The 26,375-nt window shown below is 40.6% G+C and overlaps 2 protein-coding genes across 2 annotated transcripts in view; one reads left to right on the plus strand and one right to left on the minus strand.

The window, feature by feature from the left end:
• The window catches only part of LOC105389988 (cadherin-99C), a 94,784-nt gene that overhangs the window by 22,917 nt on the left and 45,492 nt on the right, over positions 1-26,375 (plus strand). The window contains exon 2 of the mRNA XM_048633587.1: positions 13,259-13,304. The gene's annotated coding sequence lies outside the window, so the exon portion shown is untranslated. The remainder of the gene's footprint in view (positions 1-13,258; positions 13,305-26,375) is intronic.
• Positions 7,645-9,901, minus strand: LOC125491482. The gene is made up of 2 exons (XM_048633586.1): positions 9,689-9,901; positions 7,645-9,605 (listed from the first exon to the last, which is right to left on the minus strand). The coding sequence occupies exons 1-2, from the start codon at positions 9,790-9,792 to the stop codon at positions 7,655-7,657; spliced, it is 2,055 nt and encodes a 684-aa protein (XP_048489543.1). The 5' UTR covers positions 9,793-9,901; the 3' UTR covers positions 7,645-7,654.

Raw genomic sequence — 26,375 nt, forward strand, 5'->3', positions numbered from 1 at the left:
TTGATGTTCGCAAGACTTTCTAAATTGACGACATCGCTATACATATCGTACGTCGTTCTAAAATCCATAGAATCTTTTCTATTCGGCGTTTCTATTCATGTTTTTTTTCTAATGATGCATCAATCTGTCAGAGTGAGCGCGTTTCATCTTTGAAGTTGATTTGACCATAATAATTGGATGGTCGTGCGTAGTGTTCCATGTTTTTTGTCTACTCTTAAAGTCTCTTTGTAGCTAGAAGTGAGTTGTTTAGTTGGTAGTTGTCTGACAAATGCCAAGTAATATTGTCTGCATATATTTTAAAATGTACAAATAAAAAAGTTTCGTAATATTGACCGAAAACGATGGCATATTTTTTACCATTTTATTTAAAATTCTTTTTTTTGTAGGTACCTCTACCGTGTAACCATCATTGAAAATTTTCGCTATTATTTAAAAACATGTAAGCCAATGGAAATATATAAATTACATATACGATAAAGGTGCAGTAAAGGTGCTGGTGTAATAGAGGTTAACCCGCTATTTACATAATAAGATATTCAAAGTAGGTACGGTTCGACCTTTCGCTTTCAATCTTTACACTACTATACTTGTTTCTGTTATTCTGAAATATTATACTACTAACTGTCCCCGCGCGCTTCGCTTCGCCTTAAAGAGTTTTCCCGTGGGAATTCCGGGATAAAAAGCCTATGTTCTTTCCCAGGGTCTATAACATATGTATACCAAATTTCATTCAAATCCGTTCAGTAGTTTTGGCGTGAAAGAGTAACAGACAGACAGACAGACAGACAGACACAGTTACTTTCGCATTTATAATATTAGTTAGGATAATATACTATTACGTACTATATGTATTGGTACATCACTAATATTTGTATTTAATATTAGTGAAGTATAAGTATAACATGAAAGCCTGTTGACAAATGAGAACAATGAAACATTCAGAAATAAGTGTCATTTCAAATTCGAAATTTATTCTTTTATCTACAGTCATTAAGCATTCTAATTAGATTTTTTTTTTTTTTTTTTTTTTTTTTTTTTTTTTTTTTTTTTTAAAGATTTTATTATCACTCCACAGACTTTATGTCCGTGCCTTTTTGAGAGATCAATATATTGTGAGAGTTTGGTTGTTTTTTGTCTTCATCTTTTAACTACTCACTACTCAATGTGGAAGCTTATAATATATATATTTTATCTTTTATATATATATACCTATATATTATTAATAATTTTTTTTTTTTTTTTTGCACTCCTGGAGGAAAATCTACACAGACACCTGGGAAGGGGACCCAGGTAGTGTCGGCCTTTAACCGACTAAAAACCCCCAGTTGTGCATTTCTTGTTTTTTTTTTTTTCTTTGTTTCACACAGTCACACTTACAATTATAATGGCAACAAACATTAGAAGGGTAGGGCCAGTGTCAGCTGTCTTCAGAGAACTTAACAGACGCCTGTCAGTGGCCACACACTCCTTTTGTCATCGCTGTTGTTTTGCCTGGTGTTAATGTGTGACAGTGTTCTTAAAACTATCTTAATTTTATTGGTTAGTTCTTATACAGATAATATTAATTCATCATATACTATACAATACCTAGATATCAAAACTATACAATACATGCTATATACTATACATAACAAAACTATAAAATACATGCAATACGGTTTGGCCGTCAATATAAAATTAAAATCAAAATTCTCCTATTCCGCTCCATTTTGCGTTGCCAAAAGCCTTGATTGCTGGGCAACGACCTCTTTGTCCCGATTTTTTTATTGCCATCTTTAGGTTGTACTCGAGGATCCGTTTCTTCGGTGCTGTTATTGCCGTTTTAGCGAGGTTGCCGATAGCGTCCTCGGTGTCATCCGCATAGTAGGTGCAGGCGGAGGTGTGCCTCGACAGCGCCACTACTGCGTGAGGTATGCTATCGTGCAACTTTATTTTATCTTTTGTTTTTATGATAATGACGGATTCGTACGTCAATCCCTGTGCTTCGTGTATGGTTAAGACGCGTGATCCCGTTCCTTCTCCAAACCCTTGGCTGGTCAGGGTCTCTTTTTCTTCCTGTGTATGCGTCAGGAATAGAGTGTTGGTTTGGGATTTTGGAATTGCTGCGTCTGTAAACCTTTTCAGCTGCAGGGATTGGATACGCGTTGTGGCTGCGTATATGCCTGAGTATACTTCTCTTAGGGCGTATGCAACATCCATGGGGTTTCTGTATGAGCACAACAGCTCCTGGGTGATGTTTGCTACCAGTGTTGGGCGACTGTACCTTAGTTCGAATAGGTTCTCTCTGTCTATGTACGGTAGCTGGTTGATGTCTCCGATTAGAGCAATATCACTGGCACGGGACAGGCGGGCGGCAATTACGATTGCCCCGAAATGGTTCATCAGGGCCTCGTCAATTATCAGGCGTTGGCATCCGACATGTTCTCTAAAGCCGTTTACTAGGACTGATGCCATCGTACGTACCCTAGTTCTAACCATGTCCCCGATCCTATGCGCTAGCCTGTTTCGTATATCGACGGCCGCCTCAGTTGTCGTGGTGATAATGGTGTCTTTGCTCACATCGAAGTTATTTACCACCCAGGTTGTCTTCCCACATCCAGGTACCCCGTTCACCCAAGCGATGGTGGGCATCGTCCAGCTATTCCAGGTAGCGTTAATGGTTTCCGCTTTTGCTAGGATTTTGTCCTCTAGCATAATCCTGGTACACTGAGCTACGACCACCATTTGGTTGTTGTGTGGGAGAGTGAGTTTCGGGATGTTGCGTTCCCAGGGCACGAATCCGCATTCCTCGCTATAAGCCGCCATATACGCTCCAGTCATTTTGCCTCTGAGGACTTGGCAACTACTGTTATCGTATATGCAGGCTTCGGCCTCCTCGAGTAAAACTTTTAGCCGGCTTTCGTTCTCTTGCCTGTAGGTCTGCATGATCGTTTTGCAGGACAAGAGATTTACCTGCTTTGTGGCGGTTGTAATTGCCATAAATTCGATGGCGGCATTCTCTAGATGGTCGTTTGAGGTGGTAGCTGTTTTCAGCTTCGGTGGGACCACCTGGCCCATATCCGCTCGAGTAATTTTCCTCTGGGCAAGCCTTATTCCAGTTTTAGGTTCTCTGGAGATTTGGCGCCTCTCGGGTGTCCTCTGTGGTTTTCCTATAAGGCTTGAGGCAGCTGCTTTAAAAGCCTGGAGGAACCCTTGGACACGCCCTTGCGATGTTAAATTGTGCATCCTCCTTTCCATGTTCCGTTGTTCTGAAGCGGCGACAGCCCCAGCGGTCATCCTCTCCTGTAGGCGTTCAGATCCGGTGACCAAGTATTCGGCTTGTTGGTGGCAGTTGTCAATGCCCCTCGCAAGTATATGACCTTTGAGAAAGCTTAGATCTTCGCCTCTGTCCTCGTACACCACTATTTCATGATGTTTTGAGGCTTTTAGGCAACCCAGCTGGTCAACAATTTCGCCTTTCCTATACTCGATCACCATTGCGTCTACGCTTATTATCCTGGGGACGTTACTGTCTAGCGCTATCTCTCCAAGCTTACTGAGCCATGAGCATGCCTGAACGAACGGGGTGTCGTCGGCCCACTCGAATAGTGCGATGGTCTTGTTACGCCATCGCACTAGTCTGCAGGGCTGATTTCCCACTAGGGTTACTGGCAATGCGTCGTAGGCTTTACGCTTCATGGTAGCCTTCGATGTGCTCCCATTTAGGAGAGAGGCTAGGCCAGGTGATATGGCCACGCTCTTTCGCGCCCCTGAGATACAGAAGCTGATGCCGAGTCTTTCACTGCTTCCGTCCATGAACAGAGCCACGCTTCGGAGTCTTAGTCTAGCTTCTCCTTTTTCTCCACAATCCAACAGCTGATGTGTTGCTGTTTCTTTAGGAGTTGCTTGTGGTGGTGCTGTGATGGTTGTGACTGAGGCTTGATATACTGGTATTGATTGCGGGTCGGGGCGGGGTATGGTGCTGTTTCTCCTGGCTGCTACTCTGAAGACACGATCTGAATAAGATAGAAAATGAGGTCTATGCTTGGTGTCGGCCAGAATATCTTTTAATTCTGACTCCACCAAATTCCTGTCTATCAATGTCTCCAGATCTTGTCTTGCAGCAAGGAAACGGGGGCAGTCGAGAATTATATGCCAGACCGATTCAATGATGTTGGGGTCGCATTCACATTCTGGGCTTTCTTTGAGTTTAAATCTGTACAAATACTCTCCTATCCCCCCATGTCCAGTCAGCATTTGTACGTGAGCAGGGGTCAGTTTGGCACTTCGCGTAATCCGGTAAGCTTGGTTGACATCCGGTAAGAATTTACGCGTGACTGCTCCTGTACTGGATGTCGCATATCGGTCTTGCCATTTCCGGACCGATTCCTCTCTGATCTTTTTCCTGACATAGGACAGGGGGACTTTGTCATAGTCGTGGGAGGTGCTTTGTAGAGCTGCCGTTTTGGCGAGCTCATCGGCTCTTTCGTTCCCGGCAGTTCCAATGTGTGCCCTCAGCCAAAACATTTTTATCTCCCTGCCCTCGCACACGACCCTCGCAATGTTTTCCTTTATGCTTCTTGCCAGGGGGTGGCTCAGTTTCGGATTTCGGAGCAGATCGAGTGATGATCTCGAGTCGCTCAAGATGTTCACTTTGTTATCCGTACTAGAGCTCACCAGTCTTGTTGCCCTGTGAAGGGCATAAAGTTCCGATTGGAAGACCGTGCACGACGGGTGGAGACCAAAAGTCTCGGACAGTTTTTCTTTTCCATCCTCCCACCAACTTAGGGCGGCGCCGACTTTTCCCTCTATCTTGCTTCCATCCGTGAAGATTTGGGAACCGGTATGCAACGGGTTGGTGTTTTCAAAGAACTCGTAGTTGGTAGAGGTAAGTGTGGACGGATGTGGTAAGTCCAGGTACCCTACTTTCCGTTCGAGCTCTTTGCCTGGCGGGAGGTAGTCGGTTGACAAAAGTTTTTTGGATTTGTACAGATTTGCTGCCTCCTGTATTCTGAGATCGAGAGGCAGCAATCCCGATAGTGCCAGTGCAGATGTGAGCGACACTGTTCGGTAGGCTTTGCATATTTTCTGCGCGAAACCTCTTTGCAGCGAGAACAGTTGTTTTTTGTTCATTTCCAGTTCAACGGCTTCCGACCAGACGCTTGCGGCGTATGTCATGATGGGCTCCACTACTGCGATGTATATTGTCCTCACAATTTCACCGTTAAGTCCCCAGGTTACTTTCGCCGCTCGCGCTAGCTGTTTGTAAATATCCGCTGCCTTTTTACACTGAGCGGTAATATGAGCTTTAAAAGTTAACCTGCGGTCTATGATGAGGCCCAGCAGTTTTATTTCCTCTACGAGATTAATTTTTGTGCCAGCCATGGATAGTTGGGGTAGATCGTACTTCATCTTCTTTGTTAGTAGCATCGCGTTGGTCTTATGCGGTGCGAAGTTGAGTTTGTTCCGAGTTCCCCATTCCACTATTCCATTTAGTACTTTGTTCGCTGACTCCTCTAGGGTGTTTACTGCTTGACCTGTGAAGACAAGGGCCACATCATCTGCGAAAGCTTGGCAATACACTCCCTCAGCCTCTAGTTTGTGTAGCAGTGAGTCGAGTATGATGTTCCAGAACGTCGGTCCTCCTATGGAGCCTTGGACACATCCTTTAGTGGTTCCCTTCTCACATGCTGCACGAGCGTAATTAACCTTGATTTTTCGGTCACTGAGATAAGAGCATACCATCTCGTACAGATTTCGTGGGCACCTTTTCTTTGTCAGTTGATGTTTTAAAGCGGGCCACCATGCGTTGTCGAAAGCACCCTCTATGTCCAGGGAGATGAGAATGACGATGTTTTTACTGTTTATTCCCTCTCTTAGGTGTTCTACGAGGTCATAGAGGGCGTCCTCGGTTCCTCTCTGAGGCATGAAGCCGTACTGTTTTATGTTAAGCGTCGGGAAGATATGCCACTGGAGGCGACTGACCATTAGTTTTTCAACAATTTTTCCGAGAACTGAGAGTAACCCTATTGGTCTGTAGGATTTTGGGTGTGTATAGTCCTCTTTGCCAGCTTTCCGCAAGATAACCACGTGGGCCGTTTTCCATTGGGATGGGAAATGTTTAAACGATAAGCACTTATTGGCTATCGCCATGAACACCTCCCTATCGCACTGAATGGCTGCGCCACAGATATCGGCAGTGAAGCCATCGGATCCGGGGGCTTTTTTTGCGTTCATTGCTTGTAGCACGAGGTCTATTTCTGCGGCAGTAAATGGTGGATCGTCATCTTTAAGATCCTGAGGTATGTTCTTTGTTTTTTCTCTCAGTTCCGCATGGAATAGTTGGTCGGTGCTTACGGAGTCATCTGGGTAGAATGTCTTGGCTAGGAGTTCCGCCGACTCTTGGGGGGATAACGTGTTGCCCGCAGGGTCTCTTAGAAGCATGTCTTCCTGCTTGCCGGAGGTTTTCTTTATGACCCTGTAGATTTTGTCCCACATGCTTTCTTTTTCCTGAGTCGTACAGAACTCCTTCCAACTTTGTGTTTGGGCTTTCTCGGCTTGCTCGGAGTACTCTACTTTGGCTTTTTGATACTCTTCTATGACGTGAGGCATTCTGGAAGCAGCAGCATTCCTTATTCTCCTTTTTTTCCTCAGAACATCTTTTTTTAGATCTTCAAGCGACTTTGACCACCATGGGGGTTTGAGTTCCCCGTTCCATTTTCCTGCGGTTGGGATGGTTTTTTCGCAGGCTGCATGGATGGCTTCAGTATACGCTGAGATCATCTTTTCAAGATCTTCTGGGTTATCACACTCTTTAACAGATGAAATTGTAATGTTTTTCTCAACTAGGAGCAGTTTCAGTTTTGACGCAAATTTCGACCAGTTCGCCTTTCTGGTGTTATAGATACGCGTTGTGATTGGCTTGAGATGTTCTAGTGCCTTTCCCGTGCGCATTGCGAAAGTGATAGCATTGTGGTCTGAAGTTATGAGATTTGCGTCGACTTTCCACTCCTCGATCTTACCCAGAAGGGACGTACTGCAGGCGGTAACATCTACCCTGCTTTTGCAGATTTTTCCATTTCTGTAGGTTTCGAAGGTTGGTGTGTCTCCTGTGTTGAGAATATGGAGGTCCATTTCTGTTAGGAATGAGCTGTATGCCGCTCCTCTGTCATTTTCCGAGACGCTACCCCACCAGTGACTCCATGCATTAACGTCGCCTGCTACAATAAGGTTCCGCGTGTTCAATTTGCCACAGAATGTCTTTGTCCTCTGAATATACGGATCTATTTCCTGATCCCCCTCAAAGTAGACTGATACCAGGCCCAGTTTTGTGCCCCCCCCGATCACCATGGCTGCTGCCTCGGTTTCCGTGACCAACTGTGGGTCGTGGATTACCTCCAGCTGGTCACCGAAGACGATGATGGCTGCCTTTACTGGTTTTTGTCGGTTGAGGGTACACTGGATAAGGCGTGTTCCTGGTTGTTGTTTCATATAGCCATGTTTACCCACGTAAGGTTCTTGAACAAGGGCTATTGAAACATTCGTCGCCTTCGCCACCTGGTATAGTTCCGTGGTTGCCAGTTTGGACCTGTGAAGATTTGCCTGGATCATTTTTAAATTGTTGTTGTATTGGTCCGAACTTTGGGGGGATGATTTATGCATCTGTGTGGAGCCTTTAGCAGTAAGAGATTCGCGACCGTGCTATAGCATCCCATTTTGTTCTTTCGGGACACTCACTACTGAACGCGTTGTGCGACAGGTCGTTCCTCTCCCCATTGGCTGACGCTGAGCAGTTTTTGCACGTGGGCGGGAGTCTGTCCAGTCGCACCTGACATTTCTCCCATGTGTGTTTACCTCCACAATGGCTGCAGAGGTCCTCTGTTTCCCTACAGATCGCCTTTGTATGGCCGAAACCGAGACATTTCGTGCATTGCACGAGAGGGGATTGGTCTGCCACAGGTCTCCTTTGAAGACCTATGTAGACTTTCCCTGCCTCTATAAGCCTTTTGTGGGCGAGCGGGGAAACTTCCAGGACCGGGTGGCATTCATGGGTGTTGCGTGCCTTTTTCCTGTATCGCACCTTCATAGTGCATTCTTTGAGGTCTTGGCCTTGGAGCAGTTGCTTATTCTGCGCCAGGAGGTGCTCCACAATCTCTGCGTCAGTGTGGACCTTGAGGACATCTTTTATTATAATTAGAGGATTCCCTGCCTTTGCCACCTGTACCCTTAGGCCTTTGTCCATTTGGACCCTTTTGTGGATGAGGTTCAGATCCTCGCTTGTTCCACAGCTTAGGACCACTTTTTGGTTTTTGGCCTTTCTAATTCTGTCCACCTTGGCTCCCGTTTTCTTGGTGTCCAGTGCGACCGCTATCCGGTCAATTAAATTGTCCCCGGTCTGGTTTTGATCACTGGACGATATTATGAGAGTGTGGTTTGGTCTTGGTGGTGGAGGGGGTAGTGCGGCGACTTTAGCGTAGGTCTTTTTGGCCCCCTTTTCACCCTCCGCAAGGCACATTTCAGCCTCGAGGCTGAGGGATGGTGGTGGTATCCTCAGCTTCTCTTCTCTCATTGTGCGGAGCTCGGACTTGACGGCCTCAAGCGTTTCCGTGATGGGCTGGAGCTGCTCTTTGAGGTCGACAGTGACGGGCTGCGGGAGGGACTCGGGAATCCTCTTAGAGTCTATTTTGCTGAGGATTTCTAGGACTTTGCCCATTTCGCAGTTGTCAGGCTTGATTTCATTGGGCGGCTGAGACTCCAGAATACCGACCATTTTTATGTTGAGGCCATGAATTTCAGAAGCCTTCTCAGCTTCCTTGTGCACATCCCGCCGTAGCTCATCCACCTGGTTTTTAATCGTTTCCACGCCGATTTTTATGATGGCGTGATCCCTCAGTAGGGGCTCGTTTGATGTTGTGTGGCCCGTTTGTGTGGCTACGGCGTCGTTCAGCATTTTCAGACGCTGTTTAAGGTCTGCTATAGCCTCGGCCGTCTCCTTTATGAGCCTGTGTGGCTCTTGAGTCTCATATCCTTGCCAGTCTCTGATCGCCTTGGTTTCCGCCAGGTTGGCGGCCAGGTCTTTTCTGGCAAGTCCCAGTTCCCCAGCGAGTTGTTTGTTGAGCTCATTAAGGTGTTTGGTGTGTGCTCTTTCCACCCTCATCAGTTCGGTAGCATGCCTCGACCGCTCTTTCTCCAGGTTGCACCTGTGTCGCGATCTTGAATCCGAAAGGGACAGCACAATCTCATACAGACCAGCGAGACTTTCCAATGCAGTGGTCTTGTGCTCTCGCTTTATCTTGCAGGCCTGCTCGAGTGCTTCCTTCCCCTTTTGTAGCATTTCATTTGCCAGCTTCGTTGCCACGTCCATCTCTACTCCCTTGCGTTTGCCGCTGGGGGCGAAGAGCATGCTGGGCCGCCCCTTAGAGCTTACGTTGGATACGGCGAGATCGAAGCTGGATGCTTCGGACTCATTATCGGAGAGGATTTCCCTGGGAGGGGATAGGTTGCACTGCTCCCAGTTTATAACCTTTGCTACCACGGAGGCGGTCGCCGACTCCTGCTCCCGAACTGAAGACGTGGCCTCCGACTGGCTGTCTACTTGTACTTCTGTGGCGGTTGGAGGCGATGGCGACTTCCGCTTCCTCCTTTCCGGAACCTCTGGGACGGAAGCGCTCACACTGGCTTCAGATTTTGTCTTCGATGTTTTTACGGCTCTTTCCGGTGGTCCCATCCTCTCTGCCTTAGTTGTTCTAGTTGATGTTTCTTTGGTAAGTACCATTTCGCGCAGAGATCGTTGCCGTTGGGTGGTTCGTACATTGGGAACGGAATCGCAAGCTGATTTAGACGACATTTTATATTTAGGTACTTTTGCAAAAGTTTATAGAAAAACAATTTATAAGAAAAATTCAAGAGTCGTTAACTATTAATTTTACAATACTGATAAATCTTTACAAAAATGCCCAAGACAATACTAATATTGTTATTAATTATTATTCAATAAACATGCTATATAATAATAATAATAATGTGTTTAATACACGGCTATATAATGATACAATACTATATTATGTTATACAGTATAAGCTATATCTATAAGTTATACTAATTTCTTCCTATGCCAGATATTGTTGGCTTCACCGAGTAGTCCAGAAGTCGTTCGCGCAAGGCAATCGCCTTGTGGTTGGTGTTGTGATCAATTATTTTCGTGGGGTGACTATTGAAGGGGGTCCACAATTGAGACGGGTGACATCAATAATCTTTTTATTATTTTATAATATCACCTATGACAGTTGATGATGTCGCTGTTCGCAAGTAGCAGCAATATGAATCTTGGTATGCGTGTTGGAATGTGTGACCTAGATGTGATATGTCACGTACGTAATACCTCCTCGCGTCGAGATTTGTCTTGATATCAGGCCGTACTAAGAGTTCTTAGGACACTTTGGACCCCTGCAGCGCTGATATTGACCATCCAATTTTCAAAATGCTTGCTGTACCAGATGGAGGTTTTCCAAAATAATAGGAGATAAATACCTGGAAGCTGGTGGTATGCTGGGAGAAGGTTCTGTGGACTGACCAAATTGTAGGTACCGTATCTCCGAAGTTCTTCCAGGAATTTCCTTGCCAACAGTAGTCCGTGTGAGTCACACACTATAAAAACTAAACACAACACTTTTATGCGCGTAGCTCAAAAAAATACCAATTTTTTGGATTTTTTTCCGCGGAGCTGATGTTAACGTGACGGATCTATAGTGATTCTAATTAGATTTTGGATGGGCCAAGCCGTTGTCAAAACCATTTGAAGATCAGTAACCGGTGTAATTTTGCAGTCGTCTGAGCTTCATAATTTTGTTCTTAAGGTACCTAATGAAACTTTGAAACGAAACTTTGTGTGGGTATAATTATATTGTCTTTAACAAAGATAATAATCATTAGTTCTACGTCGGTGATGTATGAAATTGATTCAACGTCATCATGACAGTCAATTTCGCTTTTAATTAAATTAGCCATTCATAAATATAACGGCACGAATATTGGATGAAGATTATTCTCAACGGTAACTTTATAAAAAGTTTTATCTTTTTTGTGATAGTTCGGCCGTGGTTCAACTAGTTACTACTAACATTATTATTATTATTTATTCTTTTATTGCACAATATACTAAAGTAATTATGTACAATCAGATGGAATTAATGCTAAAACGACATTGGGTTATGTAGATACATGTTTTGCTGCTCCATACAAATTTCCTTTATTTATACATTAAAAAAACATCACCTCTTGCCTTTAACTCTTCAAACTTTTGTTGCAAGTAGGCTTCTTGTGAGTTATCTTCCCTATTAGTAACGGTTAAGTTATTTACCAACAGTTGAAGTAAATGTATTGGAGGCACGACGGCGGCTCACGGCTCTCATTCGTCAACAGCCCGGACCTGCGCATCTAATTTGTTTACCGTCAATTGTACTCAAATTGCTGGTGGTAGTAATCAATATTATTTCAAGTTAATCCAAAAAAGAAGCTATAGGTCGCATCCAGTGGAATCCTTTGGGAGAGGCCTATGTTCAAAAGTGATCTGCTATTGGCTAAAGAAGAAGAATAATCAAAAAATATACAGCGCAGCAGCTTCATTTACGTTGTTACGGATAAAATTAATTTTCACTGCCGTACTCAGATATGTTATTTAATGTTAATGTTCGTTAAAAAACTAACCTTTCAGATTATGAACATTAGGAGTAGTAATGTTTTTTAACATTTACTACACCAATAAGTAAACAATATTGTATCGTTATAATTATAATGGACTGATAATAAATCCTATATTACCAAGTTATGTATTTATATTTATAAAACGTAAAATTATCCGACTTTGTTAAAATTAGCTAATTATTTTAAAAGATACATAACTACTGGTTTTCAAGCCTCAATCAGTGCGTGGGGGTATGCGAAAACACGGGTATTATCCACTATTAAACTGTCCCAAATTTCGGTCAGAAGCACGTAGGATTTTCTTCGTGTGTGTCAGAATTGAATTTTGTGTCAGTCACGTAATTGCAGTCACGAGCGAGATCCACGTTCCTGTGTAACCGCTATTATTATTAGTTATTCAGCAATTATACGACCGATTCCGACTGTTGGATGCATTCGTAATGCGACCCGCGGGTCTAAACATTCATCACGGATGCAATCATCATCTGTTACTTTTCTTTGCTGTTCATACTTTTTAAAGACATGAACATCTATGTCGGATCTTTATATTCTACTAGGTGTTCCCGCGAGCTTCGCTTCGCCTTTAAAAGTTTTCCCGTGGGAATCCGGGATAAAAAGTAGCCTATGTTCTTTCTCAGGGTCTAGACCATATGTATACCAAATTTCATTCAAATCCGTTCAGTAGTTTTGGCGTGAAAGAGTAACAGATAGAAAGACACAGTTACTTTCGCATTTATAATATTAGTTAGGATTAGTTAGGATTCTATTCTAGAATGAACCCTGTGGGGGTGATAGTACCTGCACCTGGATCCCTCGAATGGAACCTTTGTGCGTATCCTCCCCACCACGCTGGACCACTACGTGTTGGTGCGTTCACACATCTAGGTATCCTAAATTGTATCCGTATTAATTAGGCTGTAGTTTAAATGAATTAATTTTCAATCAAGGTTTACGTTATATACCTAACTAAAACATAGGACGTTATTCTTAGCGTTCCCCGAAAGGTTAGCTATAGTAGTTGACGTAAACACAACCTTTTCAAGATTCTATTGACGGAGCACTTCTTGCTTGCGTGCAATGGGTTCGGTATGGATTGACGCCGTACTATTTCAAATAAACGTCAAGGATTTTCTTATAACGTCTAGCTCTGTAGCTAATAGTGTATTCCCTACCGTGTTCGGCGCAGAGCAAATAAAATTTATAGATATTTAGTATTGTATTGCGCACATAAATTGACAGCTCTGGAAGTCGGCTATCCTTCATCCGACGTTTCCATCAAAGGGCTGAATTGCCGTAATAACAGTCATGATTGGAATTTATCGGAGAAAAGCTTACTAGTAATATGTTCCTTTACACATTAGGTGCCAGTTATTTATAGGTATGCGATATTTAGAATCATTCATAGTATTATAATCGGAATCGGACGCTGTGTTGAGCTAAGATGAGTTTTCTTTGACAAGCTATGATTGGTTTTTCCAACAAAAGCGAGTCAATGACCTCGAGCACGAATTCTGTTTGCGGCTATTTTATGTTGAATACATAAAAGAGGCTAATGATATTATTATATTGGTTTCAGATTCAAAATGTCGGGACTATTATGAGGCTGGCGAATCCACTTCTAGGTAAGTTGAAAATGCAAATGTTATTATGAAAGTCAACATATTTGATGCCGTAATGGGTCTATTCTGTCACTTAATCGACAATCTATATGGACGAATAGCCCTCGTGTAAGTCGTGGGGTGTGGCGGCAACATAATAGGTTCAGAAATTCGGCCCACGCTCCGCTAAAATCGCAGAGTTGCCTTATTAAATTATTTGTCGGAATAACGCCCTTTCGTTTGGAGTGATTTAGGGTACCCTTTTCTAAGAGACAATCTGACCGAAGGTGCAGTAACGTTTTGAAGGCTGTTCGTGATATATTAGTCAATTAACGTCCTATTATGTTTAAGACCTTGGTCTATTATGTTACTTATGATTTCTCAACAAGAGCATTACTTATTACGTATACCTAACTCCATACCTACTTAAGTTTATGCCATGTTTATGTGTAACGCAGCTCAAATTTGTAAGTACCTACGCATTTTGTGCAAACATAAAGTGATTAAGGTTTTATAGATTTAGTCAAATTAATATCTACAAAAGATATTAAAAATATATCCGAATTTGTTTTATAATTCTAATTAATGCAAACACAACAAATTTAAAACATCCGTTTGCCACAATAAAGTCGTAAAATGAAAATAAAACAAACAATTTGAAGAGGCTGTTATGCAAAGTAAAAGTTATAAATGGATACGATTTGTCTCTAAGATAAAATTCTGAGTTTTGTGTTGCAACGAAGTGAGCATTTAGAAATACATTTAAGTAGGTAGGCAATGTTAAAGGTTTAATGACTGACAGTGACAGGTTTATAGATTTGAGTGTAACAGTGGCAGGTGATGGCTAGAAAAATATCTGTAACAAAAGGCAGAAACTAAGTAGGCAGATTCAAATATGCTTTTCAGCCATTCTTATATAAGAATCCTTCATAAGAATCATTTCTAGGATGTATTCCAGAATGTGGGGTTTCCTGAGGTAAAAATTATTTACATATTTATTATAATTGTTATATACAAATGTTTTTTTACTACACGATTGTGCTTATTTATTTTTATTATAATAGTTTATACATGGGTAGTTTGCATACAGTTCAAAATATATTTTGAGAATCACGCAGCACTAAAGCTTGCAGTTGCGTATAACGGTTAATAAGCAGGAAATTTATTCAAAACCTAAAAGCAGTTCCAAAGAGATAGTAAAATTTAAGAACGCTTTTTTGGATTTATCGATTTTTTGTCGTATGTTAATATTATGACAACTAATTCAATGAAACAACCAAATTCTGCGAGTGACGTTTACTGGTATTAAGTGTCCAAATAAGGGTAAACATAGAGCTTAGACTATCAGTAATACACACACTAAGATACGTAGGTTACATACACACTTCACAACTCTTGTTGACTAGAAGAATTAGTTTTAGCATCGACCAAGTCCACCTGATCGTGACCTTATTACTTAGCATTATTTTGAGGTAGTTATGCTGCAGACAAAACGTATCTAGAACCGTATTTAGAATCGAATTTATATCGAAATTGCCTTCAAAGGAATACGTCTTGGTTATCCAGAATACCGTAGTATAACCTGTCCCGGTTGCCCCGGTTGTATGGTGGCAATGCTTGCTGATAGCCCCTCGCTGATTGGTCGGCGGTGGCGCAGTTAACAATGGCGGAAGCGGGAAAGTGTAAACTTTGACGCCGATCTTACAGCCTGGAGTTACTGGTGTAAAAGTCATGGTATTTGTGAATAGTGAGGTATAATTAAAATGGTTTGTCGTGAACACAAACACAATTTCAACGATTTTTATACACGTAATGTAGGCACTTTTAAGAAATTAAAAAAAAACTTTCTGAAAGATTGGATATACCTACATAGCTAGCGTGTTCAGTACAAAAACTCAATGTTTGCGAGTACCTACCTAACACACCGTAAATTTTTAAAATGATTAAATAAACAATTAAGTAGAATAAATATTTTCGGGACCTCTATGTTTTAGCCAGTGAAACGGAACACAGTCGCCAGTTTTTTCTTGTTTATCAATCTGTAAAACTGTAATTTATTACTATCGCACCGTTATTATTAGTTGAGCGTCTTCTCAAATACAGTTACGTTATCGAACCGGCAGGCACTTACCGGTTTGATATTGGTTATCAATTGTGAGATACTTATTTTTTATATGTTTCTGCGATGCTTCCATACAACAACTTTTTCGCAGAAACTGCTAAACACGATGTATATAAAATGGAGGAGTGTCTAAGCGGTAACAAACCGCACAGAAGTGGGTTAGGTAATTTATTATCCGACCCAAAGAAATGTTTTATTAATTTTATTCATCGACCGCCCGTCAGTAGTGACGTGATGTAATTGACAAGGAAATTGTGTGCAATTTTAGATCAATGTAGTCGCAATTATAACTGCTGCTCGCTTTCATTGCGGATACACTTTGAATTTGGCATCTTTTTTTTTGTTTTTCTGTGCATGTCCACGAGTGTTGAGCACGCATAAGACATCTATGCTTAGGTTACATAAGAAATAAAACGTTGGTTTTGTTGGCCGTTTAACAGTGTAAATACTAAACTTTTTAACTAGATTTTTTTAAATACCTACTTTATTTTTTTTGTTATTTTCCAGTACCTAGTTGCTTAGAAATGAGAAGTCATGTAAAATGTCAGCTTTTCAAAAATTAAATTGTAAACATAATATACGTATAATGTACATAAGCATACAAATAAAAGCAATAACACCAAAAAATAAAAATAAAAACACTGGCAACCAGTAAAAGTTTACGAAACATTTTGGTCAAGCAGCTCGTTTTTTGCTCATAAACTGGTGAAATGTTGTGCCGATGATCAACCAGTCTGAATTGGGTTCAACCAGTGTGTATGAGTGCGATTACTACACTTACCGCTACTCCTGCCCCGATACCAGTTTCCGAACTTATACTACTTGATTTTCGAACGACTTTTTAACTTGAATCGAGTAAAGTTTTTGCCCACATTTAGAATTTATTTATTCTAAGGACCTCTAATTCTCTCTGGACTCTGTAATTATGTTTTAGACAGTGACAGCATGTCTTTTATCCATACTTTTATCCCATAGGTAGCCATTATAAAGCCAGACATTGTGTGAAATAGGCCCTAAGTGATGTGGCTATCACTTAGGTATGGATAATGTGATTCACGTGCCATAATGATTATGTTATTATGTAGTCATTTTACATAATTGAAATTTCAATTGGTAGGTACTTATAGAATAATTATATCGAATGGAAAGTATCGTTAATAAATTTTGATTTCCAGAATTTCAAAATCCAATAATAACCGTCATAAACCGTTTTGGTTTTACTCGCACAAATAAACATAATTTGTATATTCGCGCGTCAAACCATTCACTCAATTTAAAGTCTTATTCCTTACCAAAACAGGTGTTATTCGAACGTGAAGTGCCCCGTAGCATTTACATATCGGAGAGATGCAGAGAACATCAAGATTGTCTCATTGTTATTTGAGATGTGACTATCTATATCAAGCGATGCGGTGCATAGATTAGTCCGGTACGATATTTGAGCTGAAATTCCGAGCTCGCCGATTCTCGATAGCGAATACCGATCGAGATAGTCCGGTACCGTTGGCCACTAAGGTACTATCGTTAAATTATCACTCACGTTTTGCTACTGAACGGCCGCCGCCCTAGAGTGTTATCCCAAGTAACAATGTTTGGTGTTGTGATAGAGAAAATTGCTCGATGTCGGAACCGTTAAGCTATCAAGTTACTGACCACGACACATCACTAGATCGCGGTGTGCACTCAGAATAATAACTACCTCGCGCGTGTTGTGTAGGTGATTTTGCAAAACTGTGAAGTTACGATGACGTTTATTACGTGCGGTAAACAAATCACGACTGTAAACGTAGGTATTGAATTAAATTCGGAAAACGTTTTTATTGCTTAACGTGTATGTATTTATGTCATTGTTAATTTGTGTCAAATGTAAACTTGTGCTATAAAAACATACAGACGAATTGAGAACCTCCTCCTTTCTTCGAAGTCGGTTAAAAATTTATTTGGGCAAGGTGCCATGTTTGCTCTCAAATAAGTATTTATGATTTTTATGGACTACAATTAGAATTTATCATTACTGCGAAAGGGGTGACAAAAATCTCGTAAAAATAACTTTCACGTTTTTCATCAGGTAGCCGCACCGGAACCCCAGATTAAAGAAAATTCCAGTTACAGAATCCTTAAGGGCGTCTCTTGAACAACTCGATCCAAATCCCGTTACAAAGTAAGTTCGACCTCAAAGCATTTATCAGCTGCGATCGCATTCGCAACTATTACTCGACGATTTAGAATAGCTTCGTTAAGGCTGAATAAGGACACGTATTCGCGATTAAATTACGTTACAGAATAGCGCAATTGCAATAGAAATAATTCAATTGTCTTTTTATAATGGTTTTGGTTACTTAGATACGCAAATTGCCAGTAAATTGAAATCTTGTTGCGCTCTGCTAAGTTATACAGGGTGGTGCAAAAAGGGTATAGCCGAAATGGGTTTACTTATTTGGTTGTTAATCTAGATATCTGTTACAAGAGTTTCATTTGTTGACCTTCACTTAGTTAAATACGAGTAAAAGCCACGTAAAAGCACATTAAATATGCTGTAAAATGTTTACATAGTAAATCTGCTCAAAATTACTGGTACGCGGAAATAAATTCCTATTTGCCTTCTTACTTATCATTTTTTTCCATACTTACTTTATATACAGGGTGTTGTATTTGCCTTACATTCAATCCTCAAAGCACAATACCTTTCTATAGGTACCTATCTGGTTCGAATCATAAACTATTTAACTACCTACATAGTTTCTTAGTAATAAGCTTTTCTTAACTACAGTTCATGCAAAAGGTTACCGGCCTCTATAGGCAATGGAGTGAAAATATCCATTACAACTAAATTGAATCGTAGTACATAACATAACATACAGTTACATAGCTTAGTAGATATTATCTTTATTTAATTGATCTGTCAACGAGAGATAATGCAAAAGATAACGATAAACACCAAGATATGCACGTAATGCTGCTTATAATAATGTATTAAACATTATTTCAATAGAGCTTGTATTGTGTGTTACAAATAAAGGCATGATATTATTCACTCTTTTGAGAAAGTTAAATACATATCACATCGTTTTCATAGAACTCGCAAAAGCTTTGTAAAGGGCATGTACCTAAGTCGGATAAACACGAATTTAGAGTAATTTTTTATAGAGATAGATGCAAGGGTCACTTTTATTATTTCCATATACTTAATACAATAAACACCATTACCAGATCAGAAACCACTAAGTACATCCATTACAAGTGTATGCCTATATATGCATGTAAGCACACAAGTCTATAAAGTATTATTCAAAATACCAGCGCTAAACTTTGTAACAGCGGCTAAGTAGGTCGGCATATGGTATTCGCTTTCGTGCTCACTATTACCCAGCTCGTTGTCTCGATAGCGAATGTCTCACAGTCAGAAACAGTTACGCCTGTTGCGTGTTCACTGTACTCACTCACACATCAACACCGGCCACGTATCACTACCGAACATCTCCATCCATTTGCACTAGTTCGACTACTTTTCTAATAACATTACCAGACTTACCAGAAGTGTCGAGTCTGCCAGAAAGCCGACCCGTCCGAGATAATACTTCATCAGGGCACTTTCGGATTTCTCTTGGCGGAGACAAGGATATTGAAAGACGCTATCGGGAGATGTGACAGCGTGGACACTGCTACGGTTTGCTAGCACTCGCCCACGTGACGTCGGGCCCATAAATTGCACTTCGTTATGCAAAGCGACGGCGGCCGGCAGGTGGCCGGCTCACCCGACAGATGGACGCAGATAAGATCCCCAACCACCTAATTAAAAAGAACTCCGCATTCTATTTCCAATTTCGCACAATTACTGTTGCCACAATTTAAACCGCCAACGGAGGCTGTTTGCTTTGCCAGTAACTATAGTTGCAATGCCTATAATGCTGTCAACTAGTCTCCCCTTTTTCAATTAACTAATGCTATTGATGCAGTTTATGACGTTGTTAATCTCAGCCAATGGGAACGCGTCCCGATCCTACAACAGTCTTCGTGGTATCGTGAAATAATGTTAGCTTATTTATGGAGTATTTATTCCAGTATTTGTGATAGGACGTGGGCGAAAGCACTCCGCGACTATGAGCCGGCAAAATAATAAGTTGCTGCAATATTTATGTTATTTATATGAATTAAATGTTAACGAATGACTTATTCAGGCGGGTAGGTGATTAGGATGCATTTATGCAAGGCTCGGGCGCATGATGATTTATATCGTTTTCTAGTGAGCCCTATTTGGCTATCGGCCTCGATTCTGAACAATCGGCGTTTTAGTTGCTTGTGTGCTCGTTCCTCTATCATCTTATTAGCATAAATTGTTTGTGTGCTGCACCTTACCGGTATTGCTGATGTCTTTATTTACGTGTTCGTTTTCAATATTTGATTGTAGTTTTTGTTGTTGGTAGGTAGGTAGAAATTGGTATTGGTTGGTGAGTCGAGTAGTAAAAGTAAGTATAGTACCTAATCATAAAATATAGTAATCAGTGGAATATTAAACTACATAATAAAAGTATGTTATGTTATGTCTCTACGTTTCCTCCTCCGTAATCCGAACAATTAATTTCATTCTGCCCTAAAGTCTAATCCTACTGTCTGAGGTATATAAGTAGACATACTTATAATTATACCTCTTCACAGAGGTATACATAATTATACATATTCTTATATGAATTCTACAGAACAATGACAGCCTCCGCTCGCCATAACTCTCCAATTACCAGTTCCAACTTATTACACAAGTCGGTAATTAAAACCAAGCCTTTATTAACTGGGAGATTTCATCCCGGCTTCGCCACTCGTTATCTTTAACCAGGAAACGTCGTCAGTTAGTCTGGCTATCTGACATTTCCTTTGTCAGGTTCCAGTGGCTGCAAAACAATGTAATTGCTGTGGGTTACCCACCAGTGGGGGGTAAGTTGCCAATTCTGGGAAGCCCCCGCTGAGCTGACTGCTGCTTTTGATTTCGATTCTAGAGATTCTTGGTTGCGTTTTGTTTAATTGTGGTTTCCGTATTTGTCAATTTAGATGTTTTGCAGGTAAAACCACGTAGCATAGCCCTGAAACGGATATAAATATATTAAGAATGTTGTTTGTATGTGAGTTGATCGATATTGATTGTAACATGTTCGTAACAATCATAACATAAAACATTAAAATCAGTTTATCTAGTTGTGTCAAAATAGTCAATCAACTAAACTACACAATACATAAGTGTAAATTATTGATGGATACAGTCAATATGCGCTTAGAATAATAAACCTTGAGACACATACAAGACCATTATTATTATGATCTAATGATGCATAAATTAAAAAGTATACAAAACTTAACCTTGTATGAATCAATCAAATAGAACTGACCTATTTTTATTAAGTGTTTCACCATAATTGAATTATCAATCTTAGCAGGTTTTTTTATTTATATGGAGATGTTTTAAATCACTTCACTGCTTTATCCTAACAATAGCACTCACTCACTTAAGCTATTAAGTTATGAAATAAATAACGACTAAATTGATCTATAAATGAAATGAAATGTAAAATGGTTTGCATTTAATACACTATGTTCAATTATTCACTTAATAGGTATAGTTTTCGTAATTTATGCCCAAGTAAGGTGGTATTAGAAATCGTTAAAGAACTAGCGCTATTTGGCAATTAGTGGTTTTATAAAATGGAAAGTGTACCTAGATATTCTGAATAAATAATTATCAGTTTGTGTTCAGATTTGCGTTCGTGAATATTTGCAGTGCAGGAAAAAGATGCGTGAAATAATTTGGAATGAAAAGTAAATAATAAGTAAGTTTTGCTGATTCTAAAACTATATGGACATAAGTATATAGGCCGCCTAATTACGGGTCGTATTCATGTTGATATTTCGACAAGTGACAAAAGTTATTGGAAAACCTATGAGCATAGATAAGTTGCTGTATGGTAGTATTCTTAGGTTCCTTTTATTATCCACCTTAACTACTTACGGAACAAATATAGCTATTATAGTTTTGTACAAGACCAGCGTTGTATTAATGTTAGCGGTGGCCTAGTTGTAGTCTGTATGTAGCTAGTAATAAAGTGAAACGATGTCTTTAAATGAGATACTTACTAGATACTAGGCTTCAGATAATGTTGCAATATTCGATGTTCATAATTTAGATATAGGTACAATCACGCAACGTAATATACAATAAGATAGTTGAATATTGTTGCGATAGTACGGCATCAGTTATGTTGGTTGGTTGTTGGTACAATAAAACAGATAACTAGGTATTTGTTACACAAATATCTATAGCAAGCAGATTATTTAACAACAACAGAAAAAGTTAGTTTGCCAATGGAAAAGTTAGACAAAGTAAAACATAGGTTGAACGGAGTTTTGTTAGTAGATTACCGGTAACAAGGGGCGATTGGACAGTACAACGCCCGGTAGTTAGGTGCAGCAACAAAGTATGCCATTACTCACGGAGTTTGATCGCAGCACTATCAGCCAAGCTTTGCCCTTTGACACGCGAGCAAGGCCACCCAAATCCTTTCACTTTCTCAACAAAAATCAAATCTCTTGCCCAAGCACAGCACCAAACTTGAACTCCAACCTTATCGCAATTGAAACTGTAACAAAAGAAAAACAAAAAATATTAATAAATCTCTTCACAGTTTCAATTTCAACACGGCACAATCGGGTCAGGAGTTTACAATAAACCGGCGATTTTCGGTCGTTCCCCCGCCAAGTGTGATTTAGTGGTAAGAGCGTGACTTTCGCAAGTGGCGACATTATCGCTTCGTGTCAAGCCAAATCGAAAATGCGGGCAGAAACGTCGACCTCGTGGTTTAAAGTTGTCACAACCCGAGAAATTATTATCTCGGAGCCATTTCATTACTCCGAAATGGAACCAACACGGAAACAAGAGTATAGTATAATATAAAGGCAAAGGAACTCATTCACGCCGAAGAAACGAATGGTTATGTTTTATTTGATTTTATCGCAGATACATAACTATTTTAAACTGATCAAGAGCGAGACTAATAAGGCACTGAATGCAGTGTTCAGGAATGATTTAGGCTAAGAGCTGTTAAAGCATGAAATTTATTGAACAAAGCAGCCAATTGTCAATGGGCACGCGTGAGCAATCAAATTGGTGCCGGCGCAACAGTCAATCTGCTCGACTTGCGATTTCGTTCGAAAAAGATCTTAATCTGTAGCCATTATCGTCTCTTTTAGCGCATAGAAGGCTATCGGATCCGTTGCTTTATTTGGCGAGTAAAATCGAAACCGCACTAAGTCACGAAGAGACAGTTAGATCGGCGCTCTTTGCTCCAGGATAATAAGTAAAGTGCGCTCGTGAGTTGTCTCGAGTGCGTTCCCATTTACAAAACGGGCCTTAGCATTTCAAATGCGAGCGACAGAACATTGTGTCCCGAACGTAATCGCAGAGATATTGCACTGCAAGGTGCGCGGCGCGGGGCGTGTAAGTTATTTGTAAACACGACCGTGCATTCGTAGAGACACACCGTCGTCGAAGTAACGAGCGTTGGCAAACCGAACTGGATGAAGAAATAATTCCTGCACCTTTAACTCGAGGATCTGAATGTTAACGGTAATATTTAAGGGCTCCGAACACGCAATGCTTGTTTAGAGGCGATTTCCTGCCGTTCGATTGGAATTGGAATCCTAACACTGAGATTTATTTTATTGTTGATCTGCATACAGCTACAGCTCGATAATATTGATTTTATTGATGGCGTCCGTTACAATAATAAAGGAGATCGGAGTCATTAATACTTCAAATTGATATAGCTAGCAACCGCTTCCTGTTTTTAACGAGACAATGGAAACAGTCTGCACCGTGCGGCCCTAAAATGGTAACCAAGGTGCCTCGGCCGCTCATAACCCTCGTGACGTAGCTGTGCCGATAACGGCATCTCCCCAAGACCTTGACAACTTATAGTCTGTAGTCTATGGTTTGTGGCACAGGAGCCCCACTCCGTCATCGCAGCATTGGAAAACTCCAAACGCCATAGCTACTTCTAACGAAAGTACTACCAAGTCTGTGGAATCGTAGATTCAAGTGCCGGTAATCGATTAGTCGGAGTTGGCGCTCAGTCTTCAGGCAGTGTTCGTCTTCACTGCCCTTTCTCGCGCCGGCATGCGGCATACCGACGATCAGCTATCGGCTGCAAATGTCAACACGACTGTGCACGTGGGAGAAACACATTTTCATCGTTTACTGTGGCTCGTCCGCCGCTCGCTCCAACGTTTCCGTGACACTAATGTTGTGCAATGCGAATGCTTACCCGAATAATGTTGTGTCGATGAGAGGTACCCAGTAATTTTTACACAATACAGCAATAATTTTAGTCTGTCAGCACCCGGCAGTTAATTAATAAACAGTTGAAAAGGTCAACGTATGTTTTAAAAGCGAAGCTCTTGTAGCGTTTTAAATTAATTAGCTAGTTGTCGTAATCCGAAAAGGGCGGCAAGTGAATGTTCGCATATCGCATGTATGAGGGCCTGCCAGCGATCCGACACCGCGCCGCGTAGATCAGGTTTCTTGCGCCGATATCCATGCAATTTAATTTTTTGTCCTCGCCTCGGCGAAACTTGGCTTGCGTAACAGCCCGATAGTCTCAATACACGCGAAAAGAAACTATAAAAAGCATAAATGCAGCCAGACTCGTTATATAGGTATAGCAGTGACTGTATCTGGAGAATAAAATAAGTTTAAGCACTCGCGGCGCAATATAAATTGAAAATAAAATGTCGACGAGTACATCATACGAGCCGCGGTTGATAAAGTGTCAAATAGCCGGTGAGGCTTCGTGAAAAATGTCTTTAGCGGGCCGTCAGGTTGCCATAAACGAGCGAGCGCAATTTTCTGCAATATTCCATTAATATTGTAGTCGGATGCTACATAGGTGTGAAGGTATAAGTAGGTACATTTTAGAGATCAACTATTATTACTCTTACCTACAACAGCTGTAAATAGATTGATTTAGGTAATGTCTCTCCTACCGAATATACTTCCAAAACTTGCAATTACTCTATAGTGTCCTTAAAGATATCACATATAATCCATATAGGTAAGTACATACCTACATCCATAAAAGTATGTTATTCTCAAACGAAATGATTATGTATTTCAGCTAAGATGCGCTGTATAGATGAATCACGATAGCCCCCCAGCCTCTGCACGCAAAAACGCGATTAGCTCTTCAGAAATGCCAGACGTAGGTGATTGCAGATTGCATAACCTGTAACTGATAGCAATCCATACAAACGGATGGGCTTCTGTATAATAATTGCGTATAACTTCGAGATTATATGTGTTTGCTTCCCATTCAGCCGCCCGCCGTAAATAATAGCAAACCGATTGCGAAATAAGCACTTGGGAAAGCACGCAAGGATCTATGGTAGTAGTAATGATAGGTATTCATGTAGGACTCAGTATCCAAAATCCAAGAGAGGTACTATTGCTTGACAAATTATGAAGTTTCGGAGAGCTGTGATGCAAGGTACGTTTAATGCAACGAGATAGAGTCTTATCTATGATGTTATATCGTTTGCGTAAGGGTGCTTACAATGTAATATCTTCTATGTCATAGAGAATCAGGTTACCGGTACAGGTAGATACAGGGAACCCGATTCTCTATGTAAGCACCCTAAAGCTAGATTGACTCTCCGTATGCTATAGAATCATTTTCGCGTATTAGGGTGCCATAATCATTAGCCAATTCGTTACTCCCAAGCATTCGTCTGAGGATTCCTCATGCGGCCGGTTTTAATACCTTCTGTTTACATGGTAAAACTTAACTGCATAACATATCTCTATCAAGGTAACTGCGTTACATTTGCTGCAATTTCCGTCGACGCGACGGGATGAATACAATTTAGATACGTATTCATATAAATAAGAAAATTCTGAGCAGTCTTTCTCGAGATAAGGCGGTTTCCTTCGGTAGCATGGGAGTTCAGTAATTGATTTCATGGAATTTAGCTGGATCTGGTGGATTTTACTTGAAGTTTGATTACCTTTTTTCTGTATCTACAGGTAGGTAATATTCACTTTTATATATTACAAAGTCCCGAAAGTATTTTTAAAATTTTGAAGTTGCACGGTAAGGAAATATACTTACTTTATTTAATTTCGGTCAATCGCAGTCAGCACAATCGAAGATCTATTCTAAAGTCTGAACCAATAGAATGGCAAGCCGAGCCGTGTGCCAATATTTGTCCTTTCATCATTATAATGAGGCCGATTACCATTTCAATGTGGGTAATGTATTCACCTGTTGTTCGTATGACTACACGAGGGCAGAGACACTCCCAGCGCCCACGATGCTTCGGCGAAAGTTATCTACTCTCAGATAATATTAATAGAGTAATGATAGGGTTTACAGTTGAATGAAGAATGTTTGTTGTCTCGGTTTGCATAAGTAGTGTATGAGACTTGCGCCAGACGCTTGTCTGCACCAAAATCAGGGTAATAAAGTTAAAGGGTTATAAAGCTATGAAAAACTTTAGCACGTTAATTTTTTATGGGAAATGACATTTTCTGTTAAAAACTTTAAATCTACATGGAATTTTATCAGTAAAGTTCCCGAAGCCGGGACAATGTAACTGGACTTCGAAACAGTCAGTAATGTAGTTAACCATTATTAAAATACATCAACAATACAGTGTTCCAATTTCACCCGGCAAGCATGAATGAAAAATCAAAGATGGCACCCGATTCTTATAATCGATTTCATGTACAGTTAACGCTTGATTTCGAAAGATCAAATCGATTGTTATGATTCGTAGAAAACACCCAAGGAGCTAAGCTGTTCCAAAAAGGTTGAGTAATGGTGTGATTTTAGTGCTTATCCAAATAACTAACCAGGTTATGAATTGAATACTTCATTTGTAGGTATTCGGAAATCTTTATTGAATTAATATTTAATTAGGTAGGTATATAGATTTCA

Source organism: Plutella xylostella, chromosome 6, assembly GCF_932276165.1.
Source record: "Plutella xylostella chromosome 6, ilPluXylo3.1, whole genome shotgun sequence".
NCBI lineage: Eukaryota > Metazoa > Arthropoda > Insecta > Lepidoptera > Plutellidae > Plutella > Plutella xylostella.

Bases quoted from the DNA above. Each gene is read 5' to 3' on its own strand.
- LOC125491482 (XM_048633586.1), bottom strand. From the start codon at position 9,792: ATGTACGAACCACCCAACGGCAACGATCTCTGCGCGAAATGGTACTTA. The intron at 9,606-9,688 runs GCCGTAAAAACA...GAAGCGGAAGTC, and splicing joins GGATGGGACCACCGGAAAGA to GCCATCGCCTCCAACCGCCA.